The 15536-nt window shown below is 31.1% G+C and overlaps 1 protein-coding gene across 2 annotated transcripts; it reads left to right on the forward strand.

Moving 5' to 3' along the window:
* The first annotated feature begins 157 nt into the window (after positions 1–157).
* LOC133178537 (excitatory amino acid transporter 1-like) lies at positions 158–15292 on the forward strand. Of its 2 annotated transcripts, XM_061313239.1 has the most exons (11): positions 158–251; positions 2013–2184; positions 3325–3399; positions 3749–3871; positions 5193–5271; positions 12893–13074; positions 13251–13377; positions 13507–13740; positions 14063–14257; positions 14422–14556; positions 14814–15292. In XM_061313239.1, exons 1-11 carry the CDS (start codon positions 243–245, stop codon positions 14956–14958), a joined length of 1476 nt encoding a protein of 491 aa, XP_061169223.1. In that variant the 5' UTR covers positions 158–242; the 3' UTR covers positions 14959–15292. The 2 variants fall into 2 exon arrangements, with proteins under 2 accessions (XP_061169223.1, XP_061169224.1); XM_061313240.1 differs by lacking the exon at positions 3749–3871.
* The last annotated feature ends 244 nt before the right edge of the window (positions 15293–15536 follow it).

A 15536-nucleotide genomic window follows, 5' to 3' on the forward strand; every position in this document is an offset into this window, starting at 1 on the left:
CCCTCGGGGGATTTAAGTTTGTTATGATTTCAAATCTTACATTATTTGTCACACATTCTTGACCAATAGCCAGTGAAACGTGAAAATGAATGTTTTAAATCTTCGATGTCTTAAAAGTCGGGACTCAGTTTTAATAAATCATCTGAGCAGGCTCTAGTTCATTGAAACAGTCTTGTGAAGTCCTGTGACATAGATGACATTCTGAATTAAAGACGATTTATACACTTATCTATCGTATAAAAATGAAAAAGGTAAGCGAATGATACTAATAATGCAAAGTATAAACTACATTCATTAACATTTCCTTAACTTCTTAAAAACTATATATTGATAATTTTATTTAAATGTAGACTTAAATATAAATTCGTATTGTATTATTGTATAAACGAGGGTTGATTATTAAAGATTTTATAGCAGTTGTGACATTATTTTGGATCAATCCTCCTATATAAAGGAATATTGGGGGGGGGGGGGGGATCAACATAAATCACGGATCCTTTAGACACACACACTGCAGTTCTACTTTTTTTGCAATTTTTTTTACACAGTTGATTCAAGCTACAGAAGTATCATTTAAAATTTATTCTTGTATCATTTATTTTGCTACTTTTTCTTGGGGCAAACTAAATGTAAATAAGTTAAATATCATATGGACAGTTATAAATTTGGCAGATTTTATTATTCTGTTAATCATTCACTTAAAATTAACAGCGTATTGTTTTGTTTTGTTTTTTTCATTTTTATACAAACGCGAAGTAAATGTATTTGTTGAATTACTTCTTCTGAAGGATCATCTTTCAATTAATGAACAAATTGGAAGAAATCAAATACCCATACATATATAAAAATTTATTTATTTAACATTGGTAACAGGTTAATAGAAGAAAACAATCTTATAATCAGTTTGCCCAAAATTTCAAAAATTTGTATTCCGGGATCTTTAAATGTTTTCAGAACCCACAATTGTAATTTTAGATGTAAACTATATACATATTTTATCTGCTGCATCTTACATGTAGCACCGACTAATATGTGAATTAATTTGATGAACCATACATGATTTCAAGTAAAAGAAATTTGAGCACATGGATTATTTCTGCATAGTAAAAAATACTGTGCATTTGATATTTGTCCTCTGCAAGTTCTCAATGATGAAATGAACGAAATAAACGTACATCTATTATAGTGTATGGATCCTGATTTCAAATAGTGTACCTTCATTATCCAAACATGTGAAGCCTTTCATTGGCACATACATTACTTGGATATTTAAAGATGCATTTTATTATTTTGAGAACTGAACTATTTCCATTTTCCTTCGCTCATTATGCATTAATAATGCTCTTAATAGCTTAGTAACTACGAACGCTAAGAAAAAGTTATGTAGACCATAACATTAGAATCGATGGTATATAGTTTGTTTTTTAAAGCGTCCAAGGCTAAGCGATACCGTCGCACATTGTTAACTAGGTTGAAATGATGTACATTTATGCAGTATTTAATGGGTACATATACTTAATTTTAAATGGAATAAAAATGAAAATTGCTTTGTTAACAATGATGCATTTTAGGACTACATGAACTTACCTTAAATGGGAAAAAATAAAATAAAATAAAATGTCCTTGTTAACGATGAAACTTCAATCTTTTAAAGGATTTTATTCAAAATTACAAGAAAAAAAAAAACACATCGAAATCTTTAGATCTTTAATGTCAAGAAATGCCAAGAATGACATGCATATTGATCGGTCTTCTAATATCTTTTCGTTTGTAAAACTTTGTAAAATAAATCAACCAAGAATTGAAATTAGCATTTATTTATTTTAAATAAACATCAAATCAGAATTCACGGAAAGAATCACATAAGATTACAGATGTGTCAATAATACTTTTACTTTTCACTAGCGTAAATTTTATTCATTGCTGTATTTAAGAGATGAAATGATATTAAAATTAAAATTTCTTGATAAATTTTGCAACATTAATGTTTCTTTTTCATTCACATGATAAAGAACCAAATAAAAGTCGAAGGCAACAAGAGAAGGTCCTGTATTCAAAATATTCAACGAATCCTTCATGGACAATTGTTGTTTGTGCTGACATTTCTCGCAGTCATTCTTGGATTTATAATCGGATTCGGAATTCGTGAAGCTAGACCTTCTGCGGACTTCATACAATGGATCGGTACGTTTTCCTCAGCTAGAGAAAGTTTGAGCCAGATTTATTGAATCTTTCAGGCTTTATTCTTGATACTTTAGATGTTAACTTTATTCTCGACAACTGTAAAGTATCGTTTAATGAATGATTTTTATGGTATAGTGCTTTCATTATATAGGCATCTGTGCTTTTAAATTATCTTTTTTTTTCTCTTTTTATCATCTCTTGCATTTATACCCTTTTCTGTTTAGCGCATTTTTTTTATAGATTTATCCTGTGAATTCGGGAGAAATAATTTTATTCGACAAAAACAGCAGGCTTTCTTATAAAATTAAATTACATATTTCAAAGAACATAAATAATATATCTTTATCAATCTCTTCTTTGAAATAAAGAAACGAAACTGAGGAAGGCAGATATAAGACATGAATTTAAAAAGATATAATTTAGGTACATAATGACTTGCAACTATTTTATACAAATACAAAAAAATTTTAAACCAACTGAGTGCAACACGACATTGTATTGAAAGTCTACATATTTTAGAATGAGCCCTATATATATGTACTTGCTTTAACAAAAAGTACTTCAGTTGGATTTCGATCTTATAGAATTGTAAAATTATTTACAAATCGTTTGTACTACCGTTTTGCATTTTTGCTTATATTGTTAATCAGATTTTCAGTAGTTCGTGATGATCTTTTAATCTTTTAATCATAATTCGCGTGAATTATGTGAAGAATAAGGCTACATGTACTTTGACTCTGACTTTTTGGGGTGGGGGGGGGGGGGGGGCGGGGCAGAGGCTTTGACATTCAACCTGATAGAGGTTCCTTCCATTAAAAAATCATAGAGGATTTTACATCTTTTCCATAAGAAATGTATGATTAAATAGAAATAAATTGCAATATGTAGTAGAATTTTATAAAATCGTAAAAAAATGTTTTATACCTGATTCTTTCTTATACTTATCTTGGTTTTGAAATTAAACTAAATATGTACATGAAATTGAGATTTGATACGGGCATGGTGGACGGAGAAGATGAATTTACAGAGAGTTTTACACAAGCCTTAGCCATTCTCAGATTTCAGCATTATGGTAAGAAATTAATGTTTGATGCAACATAATTGAGATATATTTATAGATATATTATTTATATTTCAAAGGTATGCCAGGCGATCTTTTCATGCGGTCGCTGAAAATGATGATCGTTCCACTCATTGTTACAAGTGTCATACACAGTAAGTGATTGTTTTCTCATAGTTTGAAATATTAGTATTTGAGACTCAAACGTTCTTACAATTCATGGACTTTTTAATAAAGATTTTACACATGTCAAAAAATTCCAAATAAATAAATAAAAATTCAAAAGCTTGATATTATATATACATGTGTATCTGTATATATGAAATGGTAATTTAAAAAAATATATTGCTTGAAAATAGGTCAGTTAAGCTAGATTTTGTGAATTTTAAGTAAGTACGCTGTTATGTTAAATACTTTTGTCAGATGATGAGAGTACATTTAGCTGCGAAAATATAATACATTGTAATAAAACATTTAAACCACCCCCCCTTTTTTTTTTACCAGGTACTGCTTCTTTAGACCCAAAATCAAACGGCAGAATAGGCCTGGTATCCATCACGTACATATTGCTTACGAACATGCTGGGTTGTATGATTGCCATAACACTTATTTATATCATCAAACCAGGTAATTACAAACAAAATGTTTTCAAAGTATCAATATACATGTATATCAATCGAATATTCAAAAACTAATGCTTTGCCTACAAAATGAATTTTCAGTAAATGGAGATATTTATATCAAACTACTAATCTATAGTTGCATAGTTTTCATTGAATTTTGTGGAATCATTAGAATTTGTTGGGACCAGTTCTCATGGATTGCTAAAATTTTACAGGTTCCCGAAGAGGGAATTTACCTATAAATGAAAGATAACCCTAATTTATTAATTGGTATAAGGGTGCACAAGAATCCACGAAGATTGCGACACATCTAGGTCTTTTGATACCAATGTATTGCATTAAATCAAAAACTTTCTTTGTAGGAAAATATTTTTAACGATTGAATTTCGTATAAAAGTTAACAATTTTAGCCTGGTTGAAATTGCCTTGGTGATCATACATGTACATGTAACTACGTGTGTTTCCTCTGAAATAAAGGGAAAAATACAAATCGTGCATAACAACAAAGTTTCATTATTAATTTATTTAAAGGTGGTCTTTTCATAATAATTTCAGGCTTCATTAATTTTTTTTTCTGAATTTCAATTGTTAGTCTCGTTATACTTATTGAAGCAAGTTTCATTTTAAGTTTTAGTTCCTACATTTAAAGGTCCCGTTCACTTAAAGTTTGTGTTCGCCGGCGTCATTGATGCTCCTATCTAAGAGAGACTGTATTTGCGTTGTCACTCATTCTTCATACATAAATTTCATAAATATATAATTCTGCTTCGAATCACAAGCATTGTCTAACTTTTCGTATCAGTTACATCACTTAAAGTGATTAAAAAAAAAACGAATAATTTCTTCACAGTAATTATTCTGCGATTATAATATTTGCTTAGAACAGCGTGAAATTCTCACACAGCATTTAAAACATGGGACCGACTTTTGGCGATTTGCTAGTTTTTACCTTCATAATTCCTTTTAAAATGTACAAAACATGTAATTACATTAAAAAAAAAATAAAATTGTTAGATAAGAATCGTCTAAAGCAAACACCAATTAATACAATCATTTGATTTCTCTATAATGTGAATCACTCTTTTTTATTATGAATATTATTGATAATGAAGTTAAATAGTTGTAGATATAAATTAAATCTATAACTACATGTATATAGCTTCATTATCAATAATGTCCATTGCGAAAAAGACAGAAACCACCATTTACATCATATTTTATATGATGTAGATGATGGTTTTTGCTTTTGCAATAGATATGCATAGCTTACATGTATATACATGACTGTTTAATCTTCGAATTTTACCTTATGCTTTCATTTGTAGGACGAGTCAATGTTGCACACAACGAAAAAGTAATGGTCAACAAAATTGAGCCACAAGATATATTTGCAGATTTACTAAGGTATTGATAATACTGGAAACATAAAACATGGTCGATTTTTCCTCAGTGTTATACCACACTGTATCGCTATCGATGCTCCGTGCGTCTCATGACGTCCATAAGTTCCCATTTTCAGTTACAATTATTTGCTTCTTAAATTGATTTCTATTCAACGTAAAACATCACAATTTGGAGCATGAAATGATGCAACAATCCAACTTTAATGTTTAGCTTATATATTTAACCCAACTTAAGAGATATGCATGTGATAAGAAAATATATACAGTGTTGTAAGTATGTTACTTAATATTGTCATGTCCCATGACCCTATGTTAACAGTTTTAAATTTAAATAATTTTGAGAGATACATGATGATATATTTAATTTTTTAAACTTAAATTATTCAGATTTATAATTTAAAATTGCTACCAATTTAGGAGGTGATATGAAGTTGAATAAAAAAAGAGTGTAACAATTTTTAGTAACTCTGTAATACATCTTATAAATACCAGTTCTTAATAGACAATATCTAAAACATTTGTTAGTTTTTGTTTGTTTGTTTGTTTGTTTTGATTTACGTCCCATCGAGACTTTTTTATTGAGACGGGTGTTGGCACGAAAAAAATCCCTCACTGCTCAATGGCCCTCCGTACCGAGTATTGGTATAAATTTGCAGCCTTCCACTGGCAAGTGGTGGCGTCTCCATATGAGTGAAAAGTTCTCGAGAGTGACGTTAAACAACAAACAAACATACACTACTGGACGAAAAATGTGCTGAGAATCCCAAATTTTACTGATAATGTTTGATAATTACTGATACGGTGCTGTTCTTGCTGATAAATACTGATATTTACTGTTATTATTACTGTCGTTGCTGATAATTTTGGTTGTTTCTGATAAATACTGATAATTACTGTCGTCTTTACTGTGGAGTCTGATAAATACTGATAAATACTGTTGATGTGCTGTTGATGCTGAGATTTACTGATAATTACTGTGGTCATTGTTTTTAATCCGGGAAGGGACTAAAATAGCCTAAGAAATGATTATTTGTTTTAAAGAAAGTATTTTATCAACAAAATCATTACAGTATTCTAACAAAAAAAAAATATTCTGGAAAAAAAAAGTCACATTTTTGATTGTTTTCATATTTCATGTATTAATTTTATTATAATCATTTTTACATCATAATATAAAAATTAGATCATAAATGTTTGTGTTTTTCTTTACCTTTATATTTCTCATTTCACAAAGTTTTCAATATCTGCGGAAAATAATAATTGTGTTGTTATTGCAATGGTTTTTCTCCCCAAGTACTTTTTAAAACAAGTTTTTATTTAAGGTTAAAAAAAAAACCCATCTCATATTTTTTCCACGTGTATTTGTATTGTCATCAAAAGCTTAAAGAGGACATCTTTAATATAGTCAATGGTTGTTATTGTCAATTTATTTTTTCGTGTGGAGAACTGAACATGTATGAGCTCTGTAAGTTGAGACCCCCCTGCCCTCTATTTACATACAACTCATTTTAAGAAGACACTTTAGCCAGTATTAAATATATCTCACAAAAAAATCTATTCTGATTTTATGTTGTGTTCACTATGTCCTTTTAATGAAGAATGTGACAGGTTTGAATAATAAAAAAAAATCTTTAATTTGTAGAATAATCTCTTTTATACACATATAGCCAGTGCGCTCTAGTTCTCTGATTATGTCCTCGATGCGAATTTGATATCATTGTGTGGTATCGAAGCTTTCTATCTTTGGGTTTTTTTAATTTTAATTGTAAAGTCATCAGTACACTATAAATCTTATGCAGTGTGATTTTCAATCAATGAAATACACGTCTTTCTTTAACTCTTTGTTAATAGTACATAAATCTGCGTTAGGTCTATGGACATACGCCGGTATCAGGGAGATCAATAAATAACTGCTTATACATGTTATACGCGGTCAGTCAGTTAAAAAACAAAACAAAATAAAATAAAACAAAACTTGAAGTTGCTCTCGTCCATTAATGCCGTCTAGCTAAATTGCTGTTCTGGAACACCCATGTCAACCACGTGTATAAGTTTTACTTTCGTTTTGATAATCGGGTCAATTATTAGTACATTCTGTGTATCGTGCGATATGAATTTGTAAAATTAGAAGTAGTTTTGTACAGAGATTATAATGTTTTTTTATTCTATTTTCTCCTTGTCGGAGACCTTTGTATAAACGGACAGTACAGGCTGGGCGCTTACCGACTTGATTATGCTTTATTGTTGCACAAAAAGGGGGGGGGGGGGGGAGTTGAAATACTGTTAACTTAAAACTGATACGTGCAAGATTGATTCTTTAGTTTTATGTTTAATAAGTCATACATGTTATAATTACTTATCACATATTTTTTATATACATGAATAAAATTATTTTAGAGAATCAATGAACGATACCAAATTCAGAACTATTATAACATTTATTCATGAGTGCGATAAACAATGTCATGTTACTGTCATTCAAAATTCATAAAAGATTTTTTTCACGGATTCTGAGCGATGTGGAGTTTAATTCCTTGTTTCTGAATTGTGAACAGTTAATGCTAATATAATTTCAATAATTGCTTTCACTAAACCATCTATTTTTTTTTTAATTTATATGTACATTTTCCATAATGTTTTAATTATAAGAGGAAGTCAAATGTTCCGTATCAATTTCTCGTCTCCGTTTCACGGGCCCCACCATCGTTAACCGAGATTCAGAATTGAAAATACATGTACAGTCCCTGAAACGTTCTACTTTCCCATTTTTCCGTTCGCTCACCGTTCGTTCACCGTTCGTTCAGCGTGCGTTCACCGTTCGTTCACCGTGCGTTCACCGTTCGCTCTCCGTTCACAGTTTTGCGTTCACCGTTCACCGTGCGCTCGCGTTCACCGTTCACAAAGCGTTCAGCGTTCGCTCTTCGTTCCGTTCACAAAGCGTTCACCTTGCGTTCAGCGTTCACCTATCGTTCAGTTTTCATTGCCATTCGGAACTCCCAAGTGAAAGGACTTATCTTTTTGTAGGTAAGGAGTTACAGATCTTTTAATTTAATAACTAACATATCGTGTTTAAAGAATCATTATTTCATGGGGGAAAATATCTAAGATATATATTTTTATTATTCTAACTTAGCTATTAGGTTATTTATTAAATTACTCTGGAAAATAAATGTTGTTATAAGCTCATTCTGTACCTATCTAGAACGATGCTGAAATATTAAATTTAACTAAGGGCAATGTGCAAATACTTCAAGCACTGCAACATTTTGTTGTTTTGTTCAAGGCGACAAATCGTTAATGGAGATATAATTATCCAAGTCAAATAATTACGCAGCAAAATTACGAAAATATTTATTTCTAACGCGTTTTTTTTTTTTTTATTCAATTACTACAGAAAATATGATAGAACTAGTTCTGAGAGTTATACATAGTACTGCGGATATCCTGTTAATTTATTATCTTTGGAACGAATTAAATTGATAGTGTGTTTAAAGGAAATATTTATTTAAAATGTAATGCACTACAGAATTTTCGCTACTATAATACATGTAAGTAAAGTCTATAGTTATAGAGAAAAAAAATTCTTTCTTCAGCGTAACTTTATATGTTTGCCATTCGATATGATTAATACCCCCCACCCCCCTTTCCCCTAAATCGGTTACTTAGTCAGTACTGTATTTCCAGAAAAATTTAATTAACCTGTTTAAAAAAAGTTAAGGTCTTTTTTAGAACAAAAAATTCAGTCTCAAAACAAACATGCATCTAAAAAAGTCACAAAGCAATAGTAGTTCAAAATGTACACGTGTCGGCGATGGTATTTGAAATTGGCTGAGAGTATGTTTCAAATTCAAGTGTTAATGCCCAATATATTTTATTCATTTATTATTCAAATGTTGGTATCAAATCTAGAAATGATAAAAATAAATGTTATAACTTGTTGGAAATACTCGCACTTCGTCTTTGATGTGACGAAACTTTCACACCTGCACAGTGTCGAATGATTTTGATTGACAGGACAAGCACGTGGACTTCGTGTGAACTTGAAGCAGGAAAATAAAAACGAGTAATACTGTCAAACAGATGGATATGATTTGTTGATTTAAAAAAAAGTTACTCTCACTGTATAATATATTTAGAAAACAATTTCAGAGTTATTGTTTGATATAGGTACAAACATTTAGTGAAGCCTGAAAGGAAGGGGGGGGGCTAAAACGGAATCTCTCTCTCTCTCTCTCTCTCTCTCTCTCTCTCTCTCTCTCTCTCTCTCTCATATTTGTCTGTTTAATAAAAATTATAACAGCATATTACTTAAATATCAAGTTCTGAAAATTGAATTTATAACAAATAATATGAATACGTATCTTTGTATTATCTTGTCCGAGTATAATCACGGCCATCTACAGATACATGTAGAAATCTGCTCAATAAATGAAAAATAGAAATGACACACAATATATTATTGTATTAAAAATTTAAAATACCAGCGTATAAATGCAAAACGTCCACTGATCTTTGTAATTAATTTTTTTTCATTACTTTACATGAAATCGCCTTGACACGGAGATATATGAATGGATGTTACAATCGCTTTAAATCATTCTATAAGTCAGAAGTTTTCTCTGATTTGTTATCAAATAAGAATAAACATTTTTATTTTTCAACTAAAAAAATATCTTTTATACTTCAGCGTTCGGCAACCATTGCAATGTTTTAATGCGTTAAAAATCGTGTGATTAAAACTTAATGTGCATGAATCGTCTTTCTTAGGACAATTTGGAGAATTTATTTTATTTACTTATTTATTCATTCATTTATTGGTTTACTTATTTATTTATTTATTTATTTTTTGGCACCTGACATTATAATACAATAAAATAATTTCAATGCAAGGAAAAGATCAGAGGCATTCCGAATATATCGTTCATCTTGCGTTCACCGTTCGTTCACCGTTCACTTTGCGTTCGCGTTTGCGCTCCGTTCGCGTTCTGCGTTCGCTCACCGTTCACCGTTCACACATCGTTCACCAAGTTGCGTTCAGCGTTCACACATCGTTCACTGACCGTTCGCTCTGCGTTCGTTCAGCGTTCGTTCACCGTTCGTTCAGCGTTCGCTCACCGTTCAAGTGGGAAAGTAGAACGTTTCAGGGACTGTAGCCCCCTCCCCGGGATTTTCTTTTAAATTTATCTCAAGCATGTCAAGAAATGTGCATAAAACTAACAAATAAAATTAAATACTGAGCAAAGATACATGTAGATTTATGTGAATTAAAATAATTATTGAATATTAAACCTGTACAATGTGTATGTATATAACTTCATTTCTTTTCTTCTTTTTTATCTTAGTACTACAATGTCCTATTTTGCTAAATAGTTTTTTTTCTTCAATTTTCAATTTTATTAGTCAACAAATTGAATATTACAGGATAATTTTTTTTTCCGTGCGACCGTAAAGATTTTCCTGCTAAAAGAAGAAAGTACATGTACATGTACAGTGTAGGTAGTTTGTTTATTATGTACACCGGTGGCCGCGGACGAGTAACAATAGGTAATTAGTGCCCATTGTTACGCTGACCACTACAATTTACATGGAATATACAAGTTGTACCCCGTTCTACCCCGGGGCGGAAGACTTGTACACAATACAACCAAATCAGAGACTGATCTTCGATTTTTTATCAATGAAGATCAATTCATTCTATGCAATTTTTGACCACACAAGACTAAATATACATGTAGTTTACTAAGTAAACATATTATATTACGTCTCATTTATTTCACATTCCATAAAATTAAATTAATGAGATTTTAAAACTTATTGAATAAAAATGTTTCGTGTCATGAAATTTTAAGAGACCAACATCAAAATAACATGAACACATGTGTACCTTCGCTCTGACACTGGGGATTCTGACCATGCACTAATTTTTAATCAGCCCCCAATCTGCCGGTTGCACATGTATGTATCGTGTACATGTAAATGTAGAAGAGATATTCTGGAAGAATCTAAAAAGCCTATATTACGTTCAAATAAACAAATAAATAATCTGTGCCTCCAGATTGAACATAATCACCTCTGTTTTCATCTCTTTATTAAATTTAAAAATGCATAGCATTTCTCATTTTCGAGCAAATTTTCAAATATCTTGACAGAGATCAGAAAACCGAACATTTAAAAATGAAAAAAAAAAAAAAATAAATGTCTTTGGGAATGATAAAACAAAAATTGCTATATGAAAGGTCATCTTTAAAAAGAAAATGTCGTCCTCTCTTGACCAGTTGACGAAGTGAAACCGTGCGAATCAAACTTTTCTAACCTGCAGGAAATATTTTCTATCCCAATTTTTTTCCATCCATTAAGAACTATTTCTTATTATTGAAAAAAAAAAAAAACATCACCGACCTCCCTACCCAAATATCTTTGAGACGGGAGAGGGCATCGATGAATCTTTTAAAAAGATAGCCTTATTTTCTTTTTATTTACAGTACATTAATAAAATTCCATTTATCTTGCTTACAGATAAATTATACAATTTTCAAAGATTGGTAGAAAACATTTGCTTAATATACGCGGAAGGTTTCATTTATTTATTGTCAACATTTTCACAACCGTATTGTAGTAAATGAGATCAGCGTCATTTTTGTCACTAGCAGACCATTTAAAGAAATATGAAAATGTCGTAATGATAATTTATAATTCAAAGAAAGAAATAATTGAAGGTTTTTACAGCCCTCAGTTCTTCTTTAGCCCTTCCCAGATTAAAAACAAAGACCACAGTATAATTATCAGTAAATCTCAGCATCGACAGCACATCAACAGTATTTATCAGTATGTATCAGACTCAACAGTAAAGACGACAGTAATTATCAGTATTTATCAGAAACAACTAAAATTATCAGCAACGACAGTAATAATAACAGTAAATATCAGTATTTATCAGCAAGAACAGCACCGTATCAGTAATTATCAAGCATTATCAGGAAAATTTGGGATTCTCAGCACATTTTTCGTCCAGTAGTGATATTGAGACGCCACCACTTGCCGGTGGAAGGCTGCAAATTTAGACATGTAACTTAGAGCCTTTGAGCAGTAGGGGATATTTTTTGTACCAGCATCTACAGCGACATGGGACCTCGGTTTATACGGCCTCCTCCGAAGGACCGCTCTCCACGTCCCGCAGTGGGATTCGAACCCGCAACGTAAGGATCAACTCCTTACTCGGCGACTCTAGAGCAAACGCTCTAACCACTGCGCCACGCGAACGAACTATCAGTTAGTAAATTAAAATTTGCATTCTAGATATTTCGATCATGACAAAGAGCTCCGACATGAAATAGATCAATGAGCCTTTGCACAAATCAAAATATACATTGAAAAGGCACATTTATTTAAAACCTTATAGTATGGAACACTTTTTTTTATTTTAAATATCATAAAGACACCTTTTTTCTCTAAGGATGTTATAGCTTTATTTTTCTAAGTTGATGCATAGGATAGCAATGACATTTTCAATATTCAAAACAAAACCTTAAAAGTTTTTATTTTCAAAGAAAAACGCATATGGTTCATGAAATATATTTTATACGTTTCATACACACAACTGTTATTTTCGAATCATTTGACAGAAATATTATACCAGATAACCTAGTAGAGGCAACTTTTCGCAAAACACAAACACAATTCAAGCCTGAAATTGTTTGGATCGAACAAAAGAATATTGGCAATTCTTCGAATACCACTGCAGATAAAAAGCAAACACTGGAAATGGTCAAGACTGTCGGGAAATCTGACGGACCAAACATACTTGGTAATATGTGAATTGAAATTTAATCTCACTAAATCTGTTTTATCGTTTCTGACAGCGTAAATATAGAATAAAAAAAGAGCTTGATATTTATTTTTAAAAAAATTGTGGAAAAAATTGGTTTTATATCGAAATACGTAACTTCATCATTTAACATTCGTTACTCGACAATTTTCCAGGACTGATATTGGCCTGTATGTTCATTGGAATTGCAGCTGGGAAATTTAAAGAAAAAGCCAAAATATTCATAGACTTCTTTGCAATAAGTGCTGAAATTGTGTTGCAAATTCTTCTATGGTTTATCTGGTAAATTTCTTTTGAATTATACATATGTTAATAATACTTATATGTCACCGGCTAATCATCGACAAGATATTTATAAAAAAAGTAGTAATGGTTAATCGCTTTTAAAAGAAATATTTTTTTTATTTGAAGGTTAACCCCCGTAGGCGTTGCCAGTCTTACAGCTGCCTCCTTAGCAGGTGCTAATGACATCACCGAGACGTTTATAAGCCTGGGATATTTCGTTTTGACAGTTACCTTGGGTATCTTTTTTAGCCAAGCCATTCTTCTTCCGCTCATATATTTTGCTTTCACACGAAAAAATCCCTACAAACATATCCTTAGTATAAAGCGGGCTTGGCTAATAGGATTCTCTTTCGGCTCATCGTAAGTATACATTTTAATTTAAAAAAAAAAAAAATAGGCATGATATATGTTTCCAACAGTGTCTTTAACGTGCTCATTTTATGTCGTATACTTTAATTCTGTTATAAGAACTGCTTTCATCCGTAGTTTGATAAGAAAGTGTATGATTTAGATAATGTTGGAAATTAATTCATTATTGAATCGCAGTAAGCTATCTTTTCTGGAGTTTGAATTTGAAAAAAAAAGTGTTATCTTCAAACCTCATGAAATAAATGTTTTTGTACATGTATTTTGAATCTGAGAGAACAAACCTATAATTAAATCTAAAACATGTATTTTTCAGAGCTCTTGCAATGCCCGATTTATTGCATGCATGTGAAAATGTTAATAAAATAGACAAACGGATCACGCGTTTTGTCATACCTCTTTGTTGCTCATCGAATGCAGATGGGAGTGCCCTGTTTATTTCAGCTGCTTCTATGTTTATTGCAAAATTTTCCGGTTATACTCTGACATTTGGAAATGTCCTAATCATAGGGTACGTGTTTCATGATCATTCATGGCCTAATAAAAAAAAAGTACTTTAACTCTATTTAATTACATATTCTAAAGCAATAAGGATATTGAGAAAAATACTGGTTGATCCGATGATTGTCTGTGTTGTTAATTGTTTCTAAAGAGTTTTATGAAATATTATTGTAGAATTTTGACCACTTTTTCAACACTTTCTTTACCTGCAATGCCGAGTGCTAGCATGGTAGCTGTGGTTATGGTACTCTCCGCCATTAACATTCCAGTACACGAAGTTTCTATGCTGTTTGCTGTTGAATGGTTTCTGTAAGTAAGTCCATTCCCATCACCAATCATTGTATTTCAATAACATTTTGTTAACTTGACATCGTAGCATGTTTCGCAATGACCAAACACTTCTTTTGTGGAGGAGGTTTTTACTTGTAATTGTACGAGTAGAAATTCGAAAGAGGTGCAAAAAGAATTGTAATTCCTAATAGCAGACGCACACAACTGCAACACGCATCTTGATTCAAGTTTCAAATATAGCTATTATTCATTACAAGTTTTTTTTTTGTCCATAGCGACCGCCTCAGAACAGGAGCCAATGTTGAGAGTCATTTTATCTGCGCTGCTATTACAGATCATTTCTGTAGACGAAAATACCGCCTAAAGGAGGAAGATGTCATAATCTATCCAGAGTCAGAGATGGAACTCATTGTCAATTAAGATACAATGTAACATATTTGTAATATTCAATTCTTTGAACCATTATTGACTTTCATAGGATCTTTGTATACTCGAAATAAACACACACTTACGTCCATACAATTTCACATTAATTGAAAATGTGTCTCATTCAATTGAAAATTTGAATTTTTAACTTGAATCATTGATACATGTATTTCTGTAAAGGAAATATTATCCCCACAAATCAGTCAGATTTTGAAGCCAGATATTAGTATTTTGTAGCGTTTTTAAACGTATTTTATTTTATATTTCAGATTTTATATATATATATATATTTCCTTTGTATTGATTGCTAATTACTTTATGTACATGTACTAACCAATAAAATTTTACCTGTATATCTTAGATTAAGTTACATTTATGCAAAACAAAGATTTTGTGCTGTGTACTCTATTACAAATTTATATTTTTTCATTACCAAAAAGATGATATGGGGACTAAGCTTGATAAAATTTAAGTAAAGTAGTTTTCATGTTCTTATGCATCACGTGTTTATTTGTAAAACAAAAGTTATGAATAATTTCCGAATTCAGAAGTGAGGAATATGTAGTATACGG

This window comes from Saccostrea echinata, unplaced genomic scaffold, assembly GCF_033153115.1.
Source record: "Saccostrea echinata isolate AGI-Se365-2 ecotype Australia unplaced genomic scaffold, CSIRO_AGI_Sech_v1 ptg000003l, whole genome shotgun sequence".
Taxonomy (NCBI): domain Eukaryota; kingdom Metazoa; phylum Mollusca; class Bivalvia; order Ostreida; family Ostreidae; genus Saccostrea; species Saccostrea echinata.